This window comes from Bubalus bubalis, chromosome 14, assembly GCF_019923935.1.
Source record: "Bubalus bubalis isolate 160015118507 breed Murrah chromosome 14, NDDB_SH_1, whole genome shotgun sequence".
Lineage (NCBI taxonomy): Eukaryota > Metazoa > Chordata > Mammalia > Artiodactyla > Bovidae > Bubalus > Bubalus bubalis.
In genome coordinates, this window is record NC_059170.1 from 21,363,745 (window position 1) to 21,388,567 (window position 24,823).

Genomic DNA, 24,823 nt, shown 5'->3' on the forward strand with positions numbered 1-24,823 from the left:
CTGACCCACTCCCCAGCCCTACATGGTTCTGGCCCACAGCTAAGAGAGCACGAAGAAGACAGCATGCTTCTGCTGACCGTACCCTCTTGGGCAGCAAGGGCAAGGGGCTCTGAGAGGCGTTGAAATTGAGGATGGGCCTGAAGGTGCCGATGTTCCAGAACAGGATGTCCCCGTTGTAGGAGGAGGTGGCGATGAACTGGTTCTGGTACTTGGCCATGCTCAGGACATCCTCCGTGTGGAAGGTCTGCCAGTGGTAGCATAAGAGCACCGGCTTGATCTTGTGGAACCTGCACACATGCCCGGAGGCAGGAGGGTGGAGCGCTCAGCCTTATTGGTATCCTGGGAGAAGAACATCCAAGCCTCCGGGATTCCAAGCTCTGACCCAGAGGAGGACCCCTCCAGAGGAGGCGTAGAGCAGAGTTGGAGTTCTGCCCGGCTGACTGCATTAACTGAGCATCTGCGATGTGCCTGCTCTAAAAGCCTGTCCTAGGGGCTTCACATACACTAATCTTACAGATTCGCCCCATTCAGACACCTGAGTAAGACCTCAGGCTGAAAGAAGGGGAAATCATGACCCTAGAAAGGCTCTCTGAAGAGGACGGGACCCTACACTTGCTATTCCTCTGCCTATAATGTCGCTCCTGTCCCCAGCCCCTCACTGCTTCACTAAGACCTCTCCTGCTCACTCTTCAGATCCCACTCCACTCACAACACCTCAGATGACCCTTTTCTGATGGCCCCTGACACTAGATCAGATTTCGTCCCCTCCCCATAGAAACCTGTATTGTTTTTTTCATAGCACTGAACAGACTATCATTATAAATTAAGTTATTTGATTAGTGTCTGAGTTCCAGGAGGATGGAGACTTCATGTTCTTGCTTATATCCATTCCCAGGACCTAGTACAAAGCCTGTTGGCCTCATGGAGTGATGAATAAGTGGACAGATGAGAGGACAAAGCAGTAAACCTCACCCTGCACTAACTTCCTGCTTGGTGTTCCAGCCACCAGCAACGTTAGGGATGGAGGAGACCATCTTTAGTAAAGAGAGAAGGGCCAGCTGCCCGCACCTCCCACGTGCGCCCTGGCTGGTGGCAGTGATTTCCTCACTCAGGCATGTCCGACTCTTTGCAACCCTGTGGACTGTAGCCCGCCAGGCTCCTCTGTCCATGGAATTCTCCAGGCGAGAATACTGGAGTGGGTTGCCATTTCCTTCTCCAGAGGATCTTCCCATCCAAGGGATTGAACTCGGGTCTCCTATGTTGCAGGCAGATTCTTTACTGTCTGAGCCAAATCAGGGAAGCCCTGCACCCTGGCTACTCACGTGTAATAAGTGATTCTCTTACTCCATCCAGTCGTGTAGAACACTTTGTTCATGTGGACAATCCCACTAATCTATTGAAGAGGAAAGGAAACAGAACACTAAGGTACCTCAGAGAAAATGGGCCCAGGCCCCAAATGTCTTCCTAACCATACCAAGCAGGAAATCCAAACTCTCCATGATAATGAGACTTCCCCTAGCAGTGAAACCACCATATTTTTTTTTCAGAGTGCTCTCACATCCCATTATCCATGTGATGGACTTGGAGGTGGCAGATCGGGTAAGTGTCCATGTCCATCTCATAGGGGACAGGAGGGAAGCCAAGGTCAAGCCTGGCTAAGGTCACACAACTGAGTCATAGGATCTGGACCAGTCCCTAATCCCTGGCTTCTTGGCCAAGTGCTCCTTCTGAGTTTCTTAAAGAACTGTGTCACAAGTTTGTAATAGGCTCAAGTCCCAAAGAGGAACTGCTGGCTTTGCACTTTGCCACACCCACAGATCTTCCTCACAACCCTGGCAGGCATTTCCCAAACAGGGGTATGGGTGGCTCTGAATCACAGGACCCCACTGCCAACGATGCCACCTAAAGCCCTAAGATGTAGGGCGCCTGTGTGCTCAATCGCTCAGTCGTGTCTCTTTGCGACGCTATGGACTGCAGCCCACCAGGCTCCTCTGTCCGTGAAATTCCCCAAGCAAAAATACTGGAGCAGTTCGCCCTTTTCTATTTCAGGGGATCTTCCTGACTCAGGGATCGAACCCACTAACTCAGGACTTCCTGAGTCTCCTGCATTGGCAGGTGGATTCCTTACCACCTGAGCCACCTGGGAAAATTCTCCCAAGATATAAGATGAGAAGTGCTAACACACTAAAAGAGCAAGAGCAGCTGACATCTGAAGAACATTTGTGGAGGACAGGCCCTATTATCTATCTTCATTTTATTTATTAAGATTTTTTTTATGTGGACCATTTGTCTTTATTGAATTTGTTACCATATTGCTTCTGTTTTATGTGTTGGTTTTTTTTTTTTTTGGCCTCAAGGCATGTGGGATCTTGGCTCTCTGACCAAGGATCAAACCTCCACCCCCTGCAATGGAAGGTGAAGTCTTAACCACTAGACCTTCAGGAAAGTCTCAACTAGCTTCATTTTATGCACAAAGGCTCAGGGAGGCACAAAGCCAGGGAGTCTGTGTGCACAGCCTTTCAGGGAGACATGAGAAATAGCCCATGCTGGGGTCACAGGAGCTGTGCGGGGCCCCCAGGCCCAGCCGATGGGCCAGACTGACCTCTAACTGGTCCGCATTGGGGAAGGTCAGCAGGCATTCGCCAACGCTGTAGTTCCACATCTTCACGGTGCCATCACGCAGACCCGTGAGCAGGCACCCCTCTGACTCATCCAGGGACATGGCGGTCAGTTCCACTTGCTGGTCACCCGTCACTGAGAACTCCATCAGCCTCCTGCCCGTCACGACCTCCCACACACTCACCATGCCGCTCAGACAGCCGCTCACCACCTGTGGGGGGCGCACACAGCCGGGGCTCCTGGGGAGGGGAAGGCCCCCACTCCCAAGGGCAGCCGCCAGCTGGCATGACTGCTGGTAGCCCAGCCACCACTCAGTATACCAAGAAGACAGGCACTCTGGGCCCTCCTGCTGCAGGACAACCCACTCTCGAAAACAGGCCTTCCTCTGCCCTGTGCAAACTGGCACAGTTCTTTTAGAAGGAACCGCTTGGTGAAATCCCCTTTAACTCTTAAATGGAATTTATCAGACTCTTTCCAGAGAAAATCATATCGAATCCAGAAAAGACACTTACTGAAAAAGCATTAACATGGAGGATAGGAAAAAAACAACAGGAAATACACTAACAGCCCCCTAAGCAGGGAAATGTTGGATAAAGATAGGTCACCCCACCTGAAGCAACATCACAACTGTGACGATGAAACAGCAACAGGGGATGTTCCTTCAGACTAACCTTCCCATTGAGAACATCTAGAAAAGATGGATAAGGGGGATTTTTTTTAAACTGGTTAAGGGCATTGAGGAGCCTTAAGGTATGAGGAGTGGTGGTGCCAGGAGCCAGAACGAGAGGGAAACCCAAAGAGGTAAGTGCTGGCCTCCCACCGCCAAGGCCACGTTGCAGCAGACAGAGCCGCCCTACCCAGAGCCCCAGCCAGGAAATGGGTACCAGTGAGAGGGGGCAGAGGCCCAGGAGCCCTGCTGTCCGCACACTTCAGGATCTACATGCCTAGTTGCTCTGCCCAATGCAGAGATCCTTGCTCAGGACCACAGCCTGGGCCTCCCTCCCCTTCCATAACAAAGTTGAACTGCGATTTCCCTGGAAATGACCTCCAGGGGCAACACCTACCCCAGGAACCTCAAAGAGCATGTCACACCCCGTGTTCCATCACACACAGTGGAAAGAAGGCTGCCCAGAGCTGACCTGGGATGGTAGCCAGGGGCACACAGGCTCAGAGGAGTTTGGTGACCCAATGGCCACTTGGTGGAGCTCCAGTCTCCCCCAGGGCAACCCCTGGGCAAGACAGCTGCTCGCCGACCTTCCGCTGCCCCGTACCACCACCCAAGCTCTGAGAGTCCTGCCCCACCCCGCCCCCTGTGCCTGCTGCCAGCCCTAGAGATAAGCTGCTGCCCACTGACCTGCTTGAAAACCTTGCTGTAGAGGACGGCGCACAGGGGCGTGCTGTAAGTCGTGGTCTTCTCCTCTGCTCTCCCAGGCCCCTGCGTCTCCAGGTACCCTTTCAGGATTCCAATCTGTAGGGGAGGAGGGGCAGAGAGTTGGGCAGTCAGAAGGGCCCGCTGTCAGGGACTGGCCTCAGGGAGAAACTTCCAGTAAACCAAGACACCAAGACATCCTCAACCGCATGCAGATTTTCTGACACCTCACGCCAACTCCATGCCCCTACTTCCTGAGATCAGAGCTTCCAAACCCTAGAGCTCCTACAACCCCAAAGCACAAGTCCAAGTCCCTTTTATAACTTCTGAAAAGCATAAGGCCTCGATCTGGTGTCCCCTCCTCCAGGAAGCCTTCCCTGACTGCCTTAGCCTCCAGCCAGGCTCAGTATCCTTTCTCTGTGCTCCATGAGGCACCCAGCACACATCTTCATCATAACACACAGCATTTTCTATTAAAATTATCTCTTATGCTACTCCCCCATGAGTTCCTTGAGGGATGGGCCAGTGCCTAATTAATATACTCTCTGCTTTGAAACGGACTTCCAAGGTCTGTTGAATTCAACAAGCACTGACAGCCGTCCTGACAGTCAGCAGAGGGGAAGGAACCCACCAACTCCCTTCTCAGGACACCTGCCGTCTGGGAGAGTCAGCCAACGGCACAAGGACACTGAGCGTGTCAGCTGGCCAACAGAGGGAAGAAGAGCCATGTAGGGCTACCACTTCCTCTCAACCACAGATGACACCCTCGTCTCCCTTTCTGGATCGAACCTCTTCTACTGGCTGCCAAGCATCCCTGTAGCCCCCTAACTTGTCACATCGCCCCCCTCCACTGGCACCGTGGACAGTCAGCCCTTTGTGCTTCTCCCAGGCTATCCCACCCTGAGGGGTTCAGGGCAGACCTCACATGGGCACCAGCTGAGTCACGGCTCACAGGCAGGCTTCACGGCAGGTCCCCCCAGGTTCTTTCCTTCACAGGGACTGCTCGAGTGTGGGTGTGGGCCCTGCCCTCCTGGGGTTCATGATTTGGCAGGAAAGACAATCATGTAACCATGACAGGACAGAGTCAGAAGGGCTGTGATCCAGGCCAGGCAAAGGAGCTTGGAGTGAAGGCTTCTAACCTAGCCTGGGGGTCAAGGTGGGCTTCCAGAAGGAGGGACTGGAGGAGGCAAAGGTCAAGAGAGCAGCAAGAGCAACATAGAGGGTGACCACGGGGGCCTAAAGCAGTCCTCCAGGAAATCACAGGGGATAGCACTTTGAGGGCCAGGCCACAGAGCCCAGCAGCTTTGTCCTCATGGCAGAAAGCAGTCTCGGTCAGGACAGGATGTGACCACCCCTCGGTGTCCCATGGGTCAGCAGACCATGGCCCCTCCCCTCCTCGTGCAGCCATGGCCCGCCTCCCTCCCGCACAGCACTCACTGAATAGGTGCTGCAGATGAGCGAGTTGTCCTCTTTGTGGAAGTAGACGCTGGTGATGGGGCAATGTCCCAGGGCAAAATGCTTCCCGCAGAAGGACTGAAGACACTGGTAGTCTTGCATGTCCCACACGCGAATATTCTGGGGGTGGGAAATCAGCAGAGAGGTCAAGAGTGGGTTCTCAGGGATGCGGCTGGCCCAAGACCTGGGGGTGCTCCTGGGAGCACAGCCACCGTGCTGTCACGGCCACAGACCACAAGCCCATGACAGAGACACCATGCATGTATGCCTGGCTGCTCAGTCATGTCTGACTCTGCGCGACCCCATGGACTGTAGCCTGCCAGGCTCCTCTGTCCATTGGATTTCCCAGGCAAGAATACTGGAGTGGATTGCCATGCCTTCCTCTGTGGGACCTTCCCTATCTAGGGATCGAACCCACATCCCTTACATCTCCTGCATTGGCAGGCAGGTTCTTTACCACTAGCTCCACCTGGGAAGCCCAGACACATCGTTCAGTTCAGGTTCAGTTCAGTCATTCAGTTCAATTGCTCAGTTGTGTCTGACTTTTTGCAACCCGTGGACTGCAGCATGCCAGGCTTCCCTGTCCACCACCAACTCCCGAAGTTTACTCAAACTCATGTCCATTGAGTCAGTAATGCCATCCAACCATCTCATCCTCTGTCGTCCCCTTCTCTTCCTGCCTTCAATCATTCCCAGCATCAGGGTCTCTTCAAATGAGTCGGTTCTTGGCATCAGGTGGCCAAAGTATTGGAGTTTCAGCTTCAGCATCAGTCCTTGCTTATGGTCACATAAGGCAACTGAGCCATACACACCACTCCCAGTCTCCTCCTCCCAAGGCGTCTACCCTGCTTGAGCACCTGCTGCTCATCAGCTGAGGATGGAGACCTCATCAGGCAGCCCACGCCCACCAGACACTCAGCTCCCACCCCGGCATCCCTCCAGTAAAGCCAGGCAGGGCAGAGATAGAACTGCCAACTTAGTTGCCCAAAAGGCCAGCCTGTCCCCCTGGGTTCCTCCCAAGTTGAGGAAGTGTCCCCAGAGGGGCCCATGGAAGTCCCTGCAGGACACTCCTCACCCGGGGGCATCAGCAGCAAACCGGACAGGGCAGGGGCTTGAATCCACAGGCCCCATCCACATCCTGGCTCCACTTATCACTGACCATGAGCGTCTGTTTCTGTCTCCCCACCCCTCCAGTCTCAGAGTCTTCACCAGAGGGGACGATGCCCAGCTCCTGGTGCTGCCAGCAGCATTCCAGACAATAACAAGTATGGGGTGTGCTGGGGAGCATGTCCTGGTGACCCAAGGGCCCTGCCTGCTCCTGATCTACCGAGTCCCAGAAGACACAAACTTGTCCCCTGCAGGAAGACACCTGGGACTGTTGACGTGCAATCCCCAGTGGGTGGGGAGAGATCCTGAACCCATAGCTCAGAGGAGCAGAGTAACGGACCTGAGCAGAGGAGCTCGGGCATTTGAGAAAGGTCCAGCCAGAGCAGGCAAGAGAGGTCACTGGGAGAGCTGAGAGCAGCAAGTCTGGGTCTGGGGGAGGGGAAAGGCTCACCTGTGTTGTACACCTACTATGTGTCAGTCAGGCCACTGCTCCTTTACCACCTGCCCTTCTCTAAACCACTCAACAGCCATTCTCTGGGTGAGGAGACTGAGACCCAGTTAAGCGAAGGGCCCCGGCCAGGACCACAAACCACGTAGCCAGGCTGGGCTACATGGAAAGCAGCTCTAGTGGGCTGCTCAGAGCTGGGCTCAGGCTTCTATTGTGGTGGGGGGGTGAGGTGGTCAGAGACCCATGGTGCCACCTGGGGTACCCCCCTCTAGGCCTTTGGGCAGGGGTGGGACCATGGGCAGGGAGGTCCCACCACTCCCTGAGCCTCTCCAACTGGCAGCCCCCTGGCTGGCTGAGCTAGCTCATTATCAATGGGCCAGCATCTTTGGGAAATGGGAACTTATGGGCCGGGGGGCGTCAGGGCTGGGCTCCCCCAGGGTGATACCTTGTCCTTGGAGACGCTGAGGAGGATGCTGCTGTCCTTGCTGTTCACAACGATGTGTGTCACCGAAGTCTGATGCCCCCTCATCATCCACACGGGCTTCCTTGAGAAGAAGGGGTTCCACAGGCGGATGAGGGGGTCATAGCCACCAGTCACTGGAGTTGAAAACCAGGTATCAGCCACTAGGGGCTTGTGCTGGGACCTTGTCCTGGACAGGCCTCAGACTGCCCTCCCCACCCCCATCCCCTCCACCACCAAGCCAAGCAAGCCCGTGTCACCACTCCACCCCAGGTGCCCATGAGCGGGCACCAGAGCGGCCAGAGGCCAGATGCCACGCGGCCTCCCCCTCAACTCTGATAGCTCCCACAGCCTCAGCAGGCCTCACCCTCATTCTGCCAGACCAGCACCTTCCACGTGATACAAAGGTTACTTACCCAGGACGTTCTTGTCTGGGCAGTAATCAAAGCAAAGAATGCCTTTTCTCAAATTCAGCACTGACACCCTACAACAGCAAAGGAGGCAGGGGTTCCGGGAAGGTCAGGGAGAAAGTCAAGCCCAATGGCCTCACAGGCCCCAGAGCCCTAGAAGCTCTGTGCCTTTGCGTGTGCTGTTCCCTCATGTCCACACATCCTGCCCCACCAACTCTTTCTACTCAAACTCTCCCTTCAAAACTCAACTCTAGGCCTTTACTGGTGGCACAGTGGATAAGAATCATCCTGACAACACAGGGGGTATGGGTCGATCCCCAGTCCAGGAAGATTCCACATGCTGTGGAACAACTAAGCCCGTGCACTGCAACTACTGAGGCCCGTGTACCTACAGCTTGTACTCTGCAATAAGAGAAGCCCCTGCAACGAGATGCTACCGCACTGCAGTGAAGAGTAGCCCCCACTCACAGCAACTAGAGAAAGCCCGCACATAACAATGAAGACCCAGCACAGCCATAAGTAAATGAACTCAACTCCAGCATGTTCTCAACCAAACTTGGCCCTGAACTGCTCCTCTGCCACTGGGGGCCTAAGCCTGGTTATCACTGTAGAGGCTCCCTCTCCTGAATTCCCATTATTCAGCCGAGCCCCAAATCCTCTTTGCCCACATCCCACCAGGGCCCAAGCCCCCTTCACTTCTGTATCAGCCTCCTGGAGTGGGAGGCTCTTAACCTCCTGCCTTTCTGCCACTTCCCTGTGCTCCCCACTCCACAGCCAGAAGGATTCCTCTAAAACTCAAAAGTTCAAGAAAAGCATATGAAATATCTGTGTTGTCAAACCAGATATGTCTCCCTCCACACTGAATGTGTGCAAAGAAATATTCTGGAAGAACTGTCACAAACTATTACTAGAAATTATTTCAGGCTGATTCACCCATCTATTCAAGGAAGGTTTCCCAGTTCCTGTGCCCTTCCAGGATGAGCAGACAGGATGCTCCTGCCTTCACTGAAGCTTCCCTTCTAGAGGAAAACCACCTGAGAGAGTAAAGAATAGAGAGACAAGGAAATGGGCATGTACACATCATGGCAAGTCCTGCAGGGAAATAAACAGACCGCTGGAGGAGACCAGATCTGCAGGAGACTTCTGTGTGAAGAAGAAATTGGAAGGTCAGGGTGTGACTCAGGGGAGAAGTCCACAAGGCCACTCCAGAGGCAGAATTTGGGTTGACAGTGCCGGCCCCACCTGCAGAGGGCATCACCTAACTCACTGGAAAAGACCCTGATGCTGGGAAAGATTAAAGCAGGAGGAGAAGAGGATGACAGAGGATGAGATGATTGGAAGGCATCACGGACTCAATGGACACGAGTCTGAGCAAGTTCCGGGAGTTGGTGATGGGCAGGGAAGCCTGGCGTGCTGCAGTCCGTGGGCTCGCAGCATTGGACTCAACTGAGAGACTGAACAAGAGCAGTCAATGGTGTCACCTGCTGGCCAGGGCGTGTACTGCACTCACACATGAAGAAAGTGGGTATGTGCACATGTGTATAACTATATATTCTGCAACCCACCCCTAAAATAAATCTTGATGTCCACTCCTGGGGGACTCCAGGCCACCATTGTGTGTGCCCTGAATTAATACAGCGGCATCCTTACTGGTGTCCTTATTTCCCCTCCTGCCCATATACAGCTTCCCTCTTAGCTCAGTGGGTAAAGAACCTGCCTGCAATGAAGGAGACCCGGGTTAATTCCTGGGTCAGGAAGATCCCCTGGAGAAGGAGACAGCAGCCCACTCCAGTATTCGTGCCTAGAGAATCCCATGAACAGAGGAGCCTGGCGGGCTGCAGTCTATGTGTTCACATGTATACCTGTGGCGGATTCGTTTTGATATTTGGCAAAACTAATACAATTATGTAAAATTTTAAAATAAAATAAAATTAAAAAAAAAAAAGAGTTGGACACAACTTAGCGACTAATACCACCACGACCATCACTTGCAACAGAGCAGCCAGAAAGATGCTCCGCATGTCAGACCACACCATTCCTCTGCCCAGAACCATCCTAGAAACCTTGCCCATATCTAATTCCAAATAATAATAAAAAGATGTTTTTGAGACACTTGGGTAAAGATTAACTTGGGTAGTACTAGGAATATTAAAGTGTTAGTTGCTCAGTTGTGTCCAATGCTTTGCAACCCCATGGACTGTAGCCCACCAGGCTCCTCTGTCTATGAGATTTTCCAGGCAAGAATACTGGAGTGGGTAGCCATTCCCTTCTTAAGGGGAATCTTCTCAACCTAGGGATCAAACTTAGAAAGCATTATACTATGTCTTTACTTCTATTTGTTTGAAATCTTTCATAAAAGGAAAAATGTTTCAAAAAAAAAAAAACAAAACAGGCAGAGAGGAGCAATGCAAAGGCCTGGGGGCAGGAACATGCTTGAACCACGAGGGGGCCAGTGTGGCTAGAGTGGGAAGGCAGCAGGGCCAGCCACCGAGGCCCTCGTGGCCACAACGCAGTAATCCCCATGACAGCCTCCTGCCACTGAGACCCAATAAAACAAGAAGCTGAATGAAAGACATATCACCAACATGAGGTAATACTCCCACCAAATCAGAGGAACCAAACCGACAAACCAGCTCCAAGAAAAATGCCACCACACCACTCCACTCAAAGCACAAAAGCAAGATGGAAGCCGCCCCACCACCTCAGGCATATGCTCCCCTCCTCCAGCCTAGAGTTAGTTTGAGGACTTGAGGACTGGATAAGGGAGCGGGGAGGGGACGGGGCCCCACAAGATTCCAGATGTTTGAATCTTCTTTACATATATACATATACCTATATGACTAACAGCTGATTTTATTTTCTTGGCTGCACAACGCAGCTTGTGGGATCTTAGCTGTCCAATCATGGATGAAACCTGGGCCCTCAGTAGCGAAATCGTGGAGAAGGCAATGGCACCCCACTCCAGTACTCTTGCCTGGAAAATCCCATGGATGGAGGAGACTGGTAGGCTGCAGTCCATGGGCTCGCTAAGAGTCGGACACGACTGAGCGACTTCACTTTCACTTTTCACTTTCATGCATTGGAGAAGGAAATGGCAACCCACTCCAGTGTGCTTGCCTGGAGAATCCCAGGGACGGGGAAGCCTGGTGGGCTGCTGTCTATGGGGTCGCACAGAGTCGGACACGACTGAAGCGACTTAGCAGCAGCAGCAACCACTGGACCACGAGGGAATTCCCATCAGTTGATTTTCAAAAAAAAAAAAAGGCAACAGAAGAAAATATCCCTCCGGGGTAAAGGAATCAAACATGAAGGAAATATATTAGAACCATCTCCAAAGAATTAGTGTGGCCAACTGCCGAACACAGGCCACATACGGCGCTCGTTCACCTAAGCTTTGAGGTAAGTGAAGGGCTGTTATCGTCCCCTTTGAGAACAGGAGGAAACTGAGGTTCACAGAAGTAAAGCAACCCACATTCATCCCTTCACTCAGAAAACATTTTTCTGACTGTCTCATACTATGTGCCAGCCTTTGTGCTGAATTTTGTGTATAGATTGGTGGATAAAAGAGACCTTATATTTTTGCTGCTGGTGGCAATGCCAGAATGATTAAAACCAGACTCCATAAAAGTTCTCATCGCAGGAAAGGAAAAAAGGAACGTGTAACTGTGTGTGGTGATAGATGTTAACTAGACTTACTGTGATCATTTCACAATACATGTGTTTAGTCACTCAGTCATGTGCGATTCTTTGGGACCCCATGGACTGTAGCCCGCCAGGCTCCTCTGTCCATGGGATTCTCCAGGCAAGAGTACTGGAGTGGGTTGCCATGCCCTCCTCCAGGGCATCTTCCCAACCCAGGAGTCGAACCCAGGTCTCCCACATTGCAGGTGGATTCTTTACCAACTGAGCCACCAGGGAAGCCCTCACAAATTATATATGAGTATCAAATCATTCTATTGCATACCTGAAACTTAATATAATATTATATGTCAATTTTCAAAACTGACAATCTCAAATTTAAAAAACGAAAAACAGACTCCAGAGCCCATATTCCAGCCACCACAGCCCACTGTTGGCTCTCAGGACATACAGTGATTCTTTGTACCCAGCCTGATCCACAGGCCTCTGTACTGCCCACAGGAGATGCCACCGTGCTAGAGGCGGGCCCCTCTCAGCAGGGACGGCCACGTGTGGCTGAAGTGAAGCCGGCACGCCAGAGACAGTGTCACCACCCACCCTCTCCAGGCCCGCCACCTCCACCTGGAGATGGGCGCCCCTTACTTGAGGCTGTCTGGGACTCTGGATGGCAACACTGTCAGCACCAGAGATGACTTGTCAATGGCTGAACAGGAGGCCACCAGGTTCAGCTGGGGGATGAACTTGACCTGTTGACACCAGTTGAGGTGGAGAGCCTGGAAAGAGAGCGATGGTGGTGGGAGACCCAACCCAAGCACAGTCGTCCAGGCCCAGCCCCACCTCGTCCAGGCCCAGCTCCCAGAAAGTGGCAGAGATCGGGGGCTGGAAGGGCCAGGAGATCCCGCGTCTAGTGCTAGTGATCAAGGCTCTGGCAAAGAGCTCCGGCCCCGCAGTTCTAGCCCAGGTAATGTGACCAGGACAGTATGGCCACCAGTTGTCAATGGAACAGGTGAGAAGCACTGAAATCTCACGTGAACTCTTATTTATAGATCAGAGGACAGGCTAGGTCAAGTGCATACTAATAATACCATTCTCTGTGGCCCCATCCCAAGGTGGGAGGCAGGATGGGTCCAAGTCTGCCTAGTCCACAGTCCCTGTCATCCACCCTCATCCCTAGTCGACAGGGAGCCAGCGCTTCCCAGCTCCCCAACACCCGCCTCGTGTTTGTCAGGATGAGGTATGCAGAACACGAGGATGTCATCTGGTGCAACTTGGGTGGAAAAAAGGCTGCAACCCACAGGCCAAGGGCATGGCCTGGCTGGATGCACTCTGAGGTCTGGCCCTAACGCTTGGCCTTCCAGTCAGGACATTTTCCTCTCCAGGACAAGAATGGACAAGATGACTGGAGGGGTCGTCAGGCACTGAGCTGGGTCTCACGTGCGCTGTTTCACCAAGTGCCTGTCACGGTGAAGGCTGGAGGATGATTTGATTACCAATGGCTGACAAAGGGATCAGTCATGCCTGTGTAACAAAGCCACCATAGAAACCCAAAAGGATGGGATTCAGAAAGCTTCTGGGCTGGAGAACGCGTACAGGGAGAGTGGGGACCCAGACAGGGATGGGAGCTCCACCCCCACTTCTGCCGTGCCTTCTGCATCTCTGCCACCTGGCTGTTCCTAAATTACATCTTTTTATTTAAAACAAAAACAATAGTGATCTAGTGAAGTAAAATGTTTCTCGAAGTTCCATGAGCTACTCTGGCAAATTAATCGAACCCAAGGAGGGGAGTCATGGAAACCTCGTTTATGCCGGTGGGTCAGAAGCACAGGTGACAACCTGAACTTGCACTTTGCATCGGAAGTGGAGGGCAGTCTCGTGGGACCCTTAACCCGCAGGGTCTGAGGCTATCTTTGGGTACACAGTGTTAGGATTGAGCTGAATTGTAGGAAAGCCAGCTCATGTCAGAGAACAGCTCAGAGGCATGGGAGAAAAACAGTCATTGTGACAGGTGCCACAGTCCTATATGCCAGGGGGTACCCGACCTCCAGGACCTAATGCCTGATGATCTGAGGTGGAGCTGATGTAATAATAATAGAAATAAGGTGCACAATAAATGAAATGCACTTCAATCACCCTGACCCCATCCCCCACCCCAGTCAATGGAAAAACTGTCTTCCATGAAACCATTCCCTCATGCCAGGTTGGGGACCACTGTTATCAGCGCTGCAGTGCAGGGATGAAGGCAGAGGTGGATGGCAAGCAGGGCTGTGCTAGGCTGGCTGCTTAGGAACCAAAGCAAGTAGAGGGGTGTGTACAGTAAGTGGGGGGAGAACACAGTAGCCTAAAGGAATGGCACGTGCCAAGGCCCTGCCGTGCCAAGGGCTTCGCACTCAGAGAACAGCAGTTTGCTGGCATTTCTGTGGCAGAGTGAGGAGAAGCAAGGTAGAAAGCAAGACCAGAAACAATCCAGGGGCCAGAGCCCTTCCCGTCCTGATGGTCGTGGGGTGCACTTGAGACTTTGTTCAAACAGGACAGCTACTGGGATTTTGAGCAAAGGAGTGACCTGACTGTATTTCTAGCTCATGATTCTTTAAGTTGCTGAATGCAGAAAGCACCATATGGAGAAAGGAATTGGGCAATGGTGAGAAGCCACCCAGGAGGGGCCGCAAGGAAGGTGTTGAGAGAGACCAGCCTCGCCTGGGGATTCTGCAGAAAGAGCCGGCGGGATCCAGCAGGTGCCTCCACCCCCTTCCCCGGGGACCAGTGCCCAATGCCACAGACCCAAGGGCAGATCCACCTGCTGTATTTATTTCTGAGTGGTACATGTGTACAGCTAGTTACCATGGAAACAGCCAAGGAAAGAGCCCCCTTACCTTCAGCCGGTAACTTCTATACATAGGGGACTTCTCACTTAGAAGCCTCCGGGTAGAAACGCTGATCCAGTTATCTGATAGGGGAGAAAATCAAGGCCCAGGTCACCAGGTCTTCCCACTTGCAGGACAAACAAGACCTCAAGAGCAAGACCCCTTGAGCTGGTTTGCAACTCCCATGCATCTCAAAAGGCTTTCCCATACAAATGCTCGCTCAAGCTTCCCTGTGTCCTGGCAAGTTCAGTGCAGACACTGAACTTGGCACCCAGGAAACAGACCTGAGCCAATAAACACTGCTGCTCAGAGTTCCCCCGTCAGCCCCTGGCAGAGCTGGAGCCACATTTTAGAGACTCAACTCTCCCCTGTTGAGTCTCCATTAGAGAGCTCAGACTCTGCAGGAGCAGAGAATGAACTGAGATCCTGGGCTCTTATTCATTCTGAAAACAGTCATTTGGGAGTTTGTCATTCTGCTTCAAACTACATGCCCCATCTTGTCTGGCAAATACAAGTTCCAAGAAGTTGCATGCATGCGTAGTAAAGCAAGCATGTCTGGAGCCTGCATGGTAAGCACAGCCCTGCCCTCCACTTTCTCTCCTTCCACCTTCTAGCAAATCCATGAACTGAATGTGCTCATTCCCATTTGAATAAGGGAACTGAGGCACAGAGAGGTTCAGCCACGGGGTCCAGGTCACACAGAGCTGGTCTGTCCAGCCCCTCCCAAGTCAGCACACTGCTGGACGCCCCTTCTTGTTTGTCCCTGGCCTTCAGGCAGCATATGGCGTGGAAGGACTCCCATCCAACACTCCAGCCTCATCTGCCTCCCTTCCAATTTCCTGTCCACCACTCAGCTCAAAGACCACCACAGCCTCCTGTGCCAATCTGCAGGGTGGCACAGTGGCCAGGGTGGGCTGGCTCAGGGCAGGGTGGGCACCAGGGGTAGAGGCTGATGAGGCAGGCACATGGGGTGCCAGACCCCTGCTGCGTCCAGGGCAGGACCCGTCTTCTGCCTGGCTGGTAGTGAATGCTGCCCAACAAGCTAGGCAGGAGGTGTCACCAAGGCCTGGGAGCCCCTGGAGAGAGTCCTGCTCAGAAACTCTGGAAGCCCAAGTGGCCACTCTGGAATCCTGGATGGAGGGGAGTCAGTGTTCCTGGGGGCTGGGGCCCCTAGTGGCCTCCGCCTCCTCTAGATGGATGTGGAGCGGCCTGGAGGACTGCCACTGCGGGTCGAAGCCTCGATCCTGGGCAGGGTCCAGTTCAGACAAGCCCGGACAGCCCAGGTTCCGAGGCCGTGGGATCCCTTGCTGCTTGGCAGAGCATCCCCAAACAGCACCCTCCAGCATTTAGTCAGCTTGAGACACAGCCCAGCAAGAGGTTCAGGTGCCAGCTCTGGGGCAGACTGCCTGTCTGGGATCTCAGTCGTCACTGTGGGGCCTGTGCACGCCTTCACCCCCTTTACCCTCCCCTGCTCCTCCCTTAACAGACTGTGACAACATCAGTCCCTCCTGGCACAGGTAAACTGCAGGAGGTGACGTGCTCAGCCCCTGAGGGCTCAGTGAAGGTCACGTGCTGATTCATGGTGTGGAGCTGGGCTTTCCTCCAGGCCCTGCAGAGCCCACCTTCAGGGCAGCCCCTCAGCTCCACCCTACTCCCCACCTACAGGCAGCTCCCAGCCATAGGGAGCAGAACTCTGCTCACATGATGAAGGAAGCATGCCCTTGTCCCAGAGCCCAGAGGGGTCATTCAGCTGCCACAGGTTTTTTCTCCCTAGGATGAGGAGGGTTCTGAAGACTCCCTGCTTCAGCCCCCGAACCAGCCCTCACAGGCACAATTTCCCACCTTCAGAGGGACTGCCTGTGTCCTCAGCCCTGTCCCTGCCCCGCGGTCACCCATCCCCTACCCCTATAGTGGTTCTGAGCTGAGCACACTGGTGTGCCACCTCCCCAGGGATGGGACGGGGAGGAGCTCCCAGGACAGGACCGTCTCCTCCGACTCCCCGCGTCTCCCTACCCCATTTGGAGGTCCTGGGGAGGACTCGGGGGTTGAAGAGCCCGGTGGTCACATCGTCAGAGGTGAAGATGATGACATTGCCTTTGGTGTCCCCGTAGCAGAACACAGCCCTGTGGTAGTCTGACCTGGAAACGGGGAGACAGAGGAGACCATGGAGCAGCTGGGCACGTCCGGCAGCACCGCCCACCCCTCCCTGGCTCCCGAGGCCCTCCTCCACCTCAGAAGTAAGGGCAGAGCCCACACAGCTTTCCAGCCTGGACCCCAACAACCGACAAACATGGGCCCAGCCACCCGGATCCAGACCATCAGGGAACCAGGTCCAAGAGAAATCAGCACATTTTTAAAAAAGCAAAATAAATGGCTCCCTGCTCCTTTGGCTGCTCTTTGCCAGGTCACCCTACCAATGGACCATGACGTGCTCAGAGCCCTTAGGCCACAGCAGGACAGGCCAGTTTGACGGCTGACCCAGTGTGAGAGGGAAAGGAAGAGGAGCCGATGACGACTCTGCGGTCTGAGTGACCGCGAAGAGGGGCCTGAAAGAGGAGCGGCTTGGGGGAAAGAGGACACAGGCGCAGAGGGTGGGGTCACTCCAGAGCCGCTTCCAGAGAGGTTTTCTGGAGACCCCAGCCCCACTGAGTGATGCAGCTGCTGCCAAGACCCTGCAGCACTCTCCCAGGAGACTCACCAGTAGTTCATGGTCAGGACGCAGCTGTCCAGATCAGTGAAGGTGAAGACCCGGGCACATTTGTGGCTACTGATATCAAAGAACTCTGGGGAAGAGACAGAGGAGTAGGCCCGCATGGGAACCCAAACCCGTGTCCTAGGCCGGAGGCGGGGGGTGGTCGTCTCTGGTGACAGTGAGCAGCCTCACTAGTCACCACCCAGCAATCCTCCCAGGGGCCTCCAGTCCAGCTCATGGTTGGCTGAGCGACAGATCTCTCCCAGTGCAAATGCATGGCTGCCAGCGGCCGGGTGCGGGCCTGCGGGGCGGCGGGGACTCACCTATCTTCTGGTCCGTGGACGCAATGGCCACCAGGTTCATGTTGTGCAGACACACCATGTCGATGACCCACATCTGCTGGCTGTGGGACGGGTGGATCTGGTAAAGCTGCCAGAGGGGGACAGAGGAGACCTGGTCTGGGGCAGCTCGCCCGGGAGAGCACAGGAGCACAGGGTCCCCACAAACCCTCTCCTGTCCCCTGAGGCCCCAGAGCCGGGCGCAGACCTGATGAGCCCAGCCTTACCACCAACTACAATGGTGGGCCTTGGATAAGCTTCCAATTTAAAAACCAATTTCCATGTCTGTAAAATGCTTGCTCCTTGGAAGAAAAGCTATGGCAAACCTAGGTAGTGTATTAAAAAGCAGAGACATCACTGCGCCGACAAAGGTCCGTCTAGTCAAAGCTATGGTTTTTCCAGTAGTCATGTATGGATGTGAGAGTCGGACCATAAAGAAGGTTGAGTGCCGAAGAATTGATGCTTTTGAACTGTGGTGTTGGAGAAGACTCCTGAGAGTCCCTTGGACTGCAAGGAGATCCAGTCAGTCATCCTAAAAGAAATTAACCCTGAATATTTATTGGTAGGACTGATGCTGAAGCTAAAGCTCCAATACTTTGGCCATCTGATGTAAAAAGCCAACTTGTTGGAAAAGAGCCTGATGCTGGGAGAGACTGAAGCAGGAGGAGAAGGGGATGACAGGGGATAAGATGGTTGGATGGCATCACCAACTCAGTGAACATGAGTCTGAGCAAACTCAGGGAGATAGTGAAGGACAGAGAAACCTGGCATGCTGAGTCCATAGGGTCACAAAGAGTCAGACATGACTGAGTAACTGAACAACAGAAAAACAAATTGGGCTTACAGAACACTCAGCCTCACAACCCCTTTTTAGAGCAGTTTGACAAGCTCATCCAAGTTTTAAATGTGCAGTTTGTGATCCTGGGATCCATTTCCAAGAGGCATCTATGGATGTGTCTGCAGGTATTCACAGAGAAGCGTAAGCAGGAACGGGCACTGCTGCCCAGCTACAACAGCAACAGGCCAGACGTTGCCTGGAAAGGACGCCCGACATAAACCCACACGCCAACCGCTGCCCAGACATTAGGAGCGTGCCTGGAAAGGACGCCCGACATAAACCCGCACGCCAACCGCTGCCCAGACGTTAGGAGCGTGCCTGGAAAGGACGCCTGACATAAACCCGCACGCCAACCGCTGCCCAGACATTAGGAGCGAGGGAGCTGTGTACATACAAGGCAGAATAGTTACCAAGATCTATTATTAAGTGAAAAAGTGAGGTGAAAAGCAGCATTCTATTGTGCTACCATTTGTGTATTTAAAAAGAAAGGTGGGGTGTGTGTACAGGCTGTCCATGGAGGAGCACCCCCTAACTGGTCACAGCAGTTGCTTCCAGTGAACAGAATTAGAGTCAGAGAGAGACAGGGAAACTGACTTTTCCACACCTGCCCCTCTATGCCTGAATCTTTTTTCTCCAATTTTTACTGAGATATAATTGACACCTAACATCGGTATTCATTCTGTTTGTCTTGCCTGAATCTCGTTTCCCATCTGCCAGTGTCACCTGGCTTATTAACGAGAAACCGACCTGCCAGGTTGTGAGGAATGAATGGAACCATGACAAATAAAGCATCTGAGTGCTGCCTGGCATCAGGGGGAGCTGGGCCAGGCAGGGGTGCCTCCCGCCCTGGTGCCAGCCTCGCACAACTCTTACACAGACAGAACCTGAGCTGGCATTCCCGGCGGGGGACACCCGTGCAAAGATGGGTCAGCAGAAATGAGCTGCACTGTCCAGGGAAGAGGAGGAACTTGCATTTTACTCTCTGAATAATGCCACGCAGGCTCTGAACTGTCCCATCAGAACCCAGAGCACCAAGAGCAGGGGCCTGCACTGACAGCAGAGGCAGTGAGGACAATGGACCAGGGCCCCAGAAGCCCCTCTCTGGCACCAGGCTAGGGTCTCACCCACACACAATGGAGGTGATGGTAACGCCCATCACCCCCTCTACCGCCCCCCAACACACACACACACACATGCTGGTGTTCAGACTAGAAATGGACCCCTGGGAAGTCTCAGAGACTTGCCCAAGCTTGTACAGGTGGTAAGTGAAGCCCAGACTCTGGGGCTTTCAGTCTGGACGACTGTGGACCTACAGTGAGTGTGTGAGGCTGGTGCTTGGTGGCTCATTCTTGCCAACATCCACTTGCCCAGGCAGCCCCTCAGGGAAGGAGGCCCACATCTGCGGCCCTCTACAGGAGCCTCCCTCTGTCCTCTTTGGCCCTCCCAGGCTATGGCCCTCGGGAGCGCCGAGGTGACCACGTAGGAGCCACAAGCAGAATCTCAGGCTATAATGTGTTCCCCCAATAAGCACACAAGAGAAAAAGAGGGTGGAATGAGCCAGAAACCCCAGCCTCAGGAACACAGAGATGAATTATCAGGAGCAGCTGAGCGAGTTCCTGGAACTTCAGGCCTCGGGTCCCTCCATCAGCCACTGGGGATGGGGGATGACCCAGAATCCTCCCAGCCCAAAGGATGATGTGACCCCCAACGCAACCAGGAAACGCTCTGCAGGCACACAGCATGCTCACTCAGCCTCCCCTGAAGAGCAGCCTTCCTCATCTGCTGGAGGAGGCTGGACTGGCCTGGCAACGCCAAGTCCACAGCGGGTGTTCCTGAGCATTTTATCATTCACCGCACTGGGCTGGGAGCCGACGGCTCAGACGACCGTGATGATGACAATGTCGGCTTATGCTGGTCGGGTGCTTACTGTGTGCCTTGCCCTACTCCAAGCACCAGGCATGGGTTATGTCATGAAATCCTCCTGGCAGCCCTGTGTGTAGGGGGTACTACTACTAAGCCTACTTGACAGATGGGGAAACTGCTACACGGAGGGCGCTGTAGTCACTTCCGGGGTCACACAGCTGAGAGATGCTGCAGTCAGGCAGCATCTACGCCTGGCAGTTGGGCTCCAAGGCCCATGCTCATAGTCACTGTGACTTCCTCCCTGGTCCAAGCAGAAGATTTGAACCAGCAGGACTTGGTGGTGGAGCGGGTGGGACAGGGACAGGAGGTTGATCACAAGAACCTTGGTGGATGGCGATGCCATTCACTGCCTTGGGGGGCACAGGACAAGGAAGTCTGGTGGACAAGGTAGGCTACAATTACAGTCAATTTGGACCACGTGGGTTTAGGGTGTCTGTTGGGCATACAAGTGCAGTGGACATCCAGGTGGAATCCTAGTCTCAGAAGAGAAGTGTGAGGCTCATGGCCCCACAGGGAAGCCAGACCTGCCCCCAAGAGCAAGCCTAGCCCACAGGCCCAGAGAAGCAGCTTGCTGGGCGTGAAGGCAGAGGCTTTTCAACCACCCGTGTGGGCCCTGCTCACCCTGAAGGAGCTGGTCAGCGTGAAGGATTCCGACCAGAACTGCAGGATGCCATCCTTGGTGACAGTCAGGAAATGGCCAATCTTCTTGAGCCGCTGGACTAAGAACTCCACTTTCACGATCTCACACCCATGATTCCTGTGGAAGGTGATGAGAGGGGAGCCCAGGCCAAAGCGGAAAAATGCCCAGAGGACAGACAAGCTTCCCACACCCGTACCCCGAGAAGCTCTCTCCTTGAGATGCGGACTCTGCCTCTCCCCCAGGGGACTGTCACCACTAACAATGGTGGGCAGAAAGAGAAGAGACCCATGAATGACGCTGGGGTGACGCGGGGATCCCAGAGTCATAAGTTTAACCCGTGAAATAGCGAGTCAGCTTCCTCATGATGGGAAGGGCCAGACAAGATAGGGAATAGACGTTCTTTTAAGGGAAAAACGGCCCACGGAAGGCAAGTAGAGTGGACTTCTGATGAAAACTGCAAAATAAAAGTGTATCCAGCCACAACTCTAGTGCTTAGAGATGGAGAGGGGACTCAGGAAGGGGCACAGGTACAGGCCGGCCCCAGCCTTGTCCAGACACACCCTTCAGCCCAGGGAGAGGCTCCTTACAGGGGGATGATCCTCATGGGAAGGTGGAAGCGTAGGCGGTACTGGCCCCTCATCATTTTCTCCTGCCCCTGGAACTCGCGCATCACGTAGTCCACGTACTCCTGCTGCCTCGGGAAGAAGCGCCAGCAGGGTGGGTGTCGGCCAAACCAAGCACCGGCTTCCAGTTTCTTCCCCTTCTCCCCCAGCCCCTTCCAAGGGTCTCTGGGAGCCCCCGGAGGCTCTGGTGGAGGGAGGCCACCAAGCACCGTGCTGTTCTTTGATCTACATTGTGCAGAGGGCCTATTTGCACATGTAAGTGAAGATGGCACAACAGTACCTCCCACCTTATCTCATGTCTGTAAGCAAATGATCCTCACCTCGCTCCACAGCTGGCATCTCCTCAGAGTCCCTTTATTCCTCCCACTGTACAGATAATAAGACTGAGGCCCACATAAGTACAGATGCGTTGCCCCAGCTCATATATCAAGTCAATAGCAGAGAAGCACCCATACGCCACAAGGGCACTTCTAGGCTCTATTGACCAGCCTCCTGAAAATACGGCCAAGGCCAGAGCGGACCACCAGGTGAAGCCATAACAAGAGACAGGGAGCTCTGAAGAAAGATCATGGTGTAGATGACAGAGTGCTAGGAACATGTTTGTTATAGAATATTAAGAGAAATGGGCAGTGGAGGTTCAAGAAGGAAGGGACATATGTATACTCATGACTGATTCACATTGTTGTGTGGCAGAAACCAACACAACGTTGTAAAGCAATTATCTTCCAATTAAAAGTAAATTTAAAAAAAGAAATGAAAGCAAAAACCACATATAAAAACAGAATGCACATCCATGCTTGGGGGGAGGTGTGACAGAGCTGTCTACACATGGACTCTTGAAGGAAAATCCCTAGGTCTGAAGACTGACTCAGCTAAAGTAACTCTGTAAGCTTGGGCCAGTTTATTCTTCTCTTGCCTCAGTTTCCCAGTCTGTCAAATAGAGGTACATTACCAGCACCTACCCCATAGGGTTCCTGCGAGGTTTGAGTATAATGATATTTAGACTGCTTAGGTCAATATCTGCTATTAATGCCAGGTGGCATTGTCAGCATGGCTACATCAATACATCAGACTGATTTTTTTTCTGTACTTTACTGTGTTCTGCATTGTTAAATGTTGTATATGCTCATTGTAGAACATTTAAAATTGGGGCAGGGGGTAGCGTTATTATTAATATGCTCTAAAACCCTGACATTTTGTGATTTAACAGACACTGTTAAATGAGTGAGTATCAAGGGCCAGGAGATGGTTGTGGCACTGGCGGGAACCCGCTTAGCCAAACGGGAGGCCGGTGTGCAGGAGCGTCACATGACAGCTGGAGGCCTCTGCTGCTCACAGCTAGGGCACAGCCGGCCTCATGCAGGGGTCACCAGCCTTTGTTACACACTCTCCTGTCCCCCGAGGGGAACAAGCTGCAACGAGTCCAGCTCTCAGGAGTCTCAACAGGGCCCCCTTGAAGACTCCAAGTGTTCCCTCTACCCAGAAAGTCCCCCAGAATCTGCCCCCCAGATCCTCAGCCCTCCTTGTGCCCCTCTGACCAGCCACGGCCCATGCCTCCCAGCCTCCCCCAGCTCTCGGAGGCAGCAGGGGCGCCCTCCTCACCCAGGTGATGAAGCCGTTACAGTTCAAGTCCACCTTCAAAAACAGTGCCTCCAGCATCTCTTCTGACGTATTGCTCAGAATCTTCTTCACAGCCTTAATGAAAGTTTTCATGTCCAGGGCTTCAAGAGAGAGAAGGGAGAACACCATCCTCTTCATCGCAAGTCCCCTGGCCCCATCACCAGCCACAGTGTTCCTGGACTTCTGGGTGTTGGGGGGCGGGGGGTTGGGCACACAGGGTCACGCTGCTGGGTCATCTTTTCCATCTTATCTGTTCAACATTCGATCACCCACAAATCCTGGCTCCACACCTGCTGCATGAGAGCACTGTGGTGGCCCCAGAGCAGTGATGGGGGACGGGTACTAAAAAAGATCAGATGCAAGATCAGATCCCATTTCTGAGCCAATAAGACAGACCAGGCACTGAGACAAAGAAAACTGATGAAAACTCATAAATAAATAAATAGGAAAGGAGAAAAACTTCAACAATGGCAACAAAGAGACATAAATAAATCCAAAGCTATAGAGGGAGAAGAGATGTGCATCTTTTAGAGGCAATTAAAATGCAACCTTGGGCTGGAGAGAAAGATGGGAAGGGGAGAGGAGCAAGGAACAGAAGGACAAGAACCAAATCCTTTTCCCCTGCTGGGTTTTGTGGCTACAAGGAAATCTGTCTGCAGACGGGTCAATTACTCCTGTCTAGGTTTTTAAAAAATAATCACGGTCTTTAAAAAGCGCACTCTATGGGGTGCTCCCTGCTAGTCCATGCTCCCAGTGCAGGGGGCCTCGATCTGATCACTGGTCAGGGAACTAGATCCCACATACCGCAAGTAAAGATACCCAGTGCCACAACTAAGACCCACTGCAGCCAAAAAAATAAATAGAAACATTTATTTAAGTGCTTCTAAAAAGCACTTAAAAAAGCACTTCAGGCCGAGGTGGAACTCTCACCTAGGCCTGAAGGCTCTTCTCTAGGACCTCACCTCCCACCACTGTCCCCTTCATTCTTGGCTGCAGCCACCGTGTCACCTCAAGGCCTTTGCGCTGCCTGGTTCCTCCACAGGGAAGCCTTTTCCCAGAGACTCTCTAAGGAGACAGCACACCACCCTGCCTGGTTCTGCTGCCCCCTAACCTTCCTCATTACCACCCTGGCCGTGAGCTCAGGGAGTACAGGGTTAAGCCTGATCCCTGCATGACCGAGTCCTCATGGATGTTTGTTTGTTTGAAGCAGATGTTTGTTCCCTGAGTGTTTCCTTCAGCCCTGGGGGATGTGATGATGATGACTGAGTACCAGTATCATCTGAGTTTATTCACACTGACTGGCTGATGGTGGCGGGGGGCTGGGGGGCGGGGCATGAGGAAACTGTGACACAAAGAGGTGGGCTGTGAGCCCAAGGTCACGTAGCTGGTGAGTGGCGGCACCGGGCCATTCCCAGCGATCTGGGGTCACGCTCTCACCCTGCTCCGTGCTCCTCATCACACAACCGGCTCTGTGCCACAGTGACAACTCTCATCGCTCACGGCTACACTGAGGAACAGATGAAAGGCTGAACGAAAGGCGCCCTGCTTAAAGAGAGATGCAGCCTGCTCATCTGAAGTGATAGCCAAGAGCTTTATACATTTGAGTGACACGTAACGGTCCCTCTGTGTATCAGACGGACGTCAGCCCACGAGCTCAGAGTCGTCCCCTCGGGGAAGAGCTGGCAGTCAAAATGCCTTTGTGCAGAATTAATGAACAAACTCCTCTTGACAGCACTACAGGGAGAGGCCTTTCACCGCTGGTTAAGGACCTATATATATTG

At 53.3% G+C, this 24,823-nt stretch overlaps 1 protein-coding gene across 1 annotated transcript in view; it reads right to left on the bottom strand.

Moving 5' to 3' along the window:
• Nucleotides 1-24,823, bottom strand: part of EFCAB8 (EF-hand calcium binding domain 8) — a 46,166-nt gene that overhangs the window by 16,127 nt on the left and 5,216 nt on the right. The window contains exons 3-17 of the mRNA XM_044927380.1: nt 23,025-23,143; nt 21,387-21,490; nt 20,781-20,916; nt 17,384-17,489; nt 17,067-17,151; nt 16,382-16,506; nt 14,378-14,451; nt 12,150-12,280; nt 7,875-7,942; nt 7,444-7,595; nt 5,426-5,563; nt 3,974-4,087; nt 2,603-2,830; nt 1,323-1,393; nt 83-287 (exon numbers count right to left, since the gene is read on the bottom strand). Of these exons, the coding sequence (XP_044783315.1) occupies nt 83-287; nt 1,323-1,393; nt 2,603-2,830; nt 3,974-4,087; nt 5,426-5,563; nt 7,444-7,595; nt 7,875-7,942; nt 12,150-12,280; nt 14,378-14,451; nt 16,382-16,506; nt 17,067-17,151; nt 17,384-17,489; nt 20,781-20,916; nt 21,387-21,490; nt 23,025-23,143 (1,856 nt within the window). The remainder of the gene's footprint in view (nt 1-82; nt 288-1,322; nt 1,394-2,602; nt 2,831-3,973; nt 4,088-5,425; nt 5,564-7,443; nt 7,596-7,874; nt 7,943-12,149; nt 12,281-14,377; nt 14,452-16,381; nt 16,507-17,066; nt 17,152-17,383; nt 17,490-20,780; nt 20,917-21,386; nt 21,491-23,024; nt 23,144-24,823) is intronic.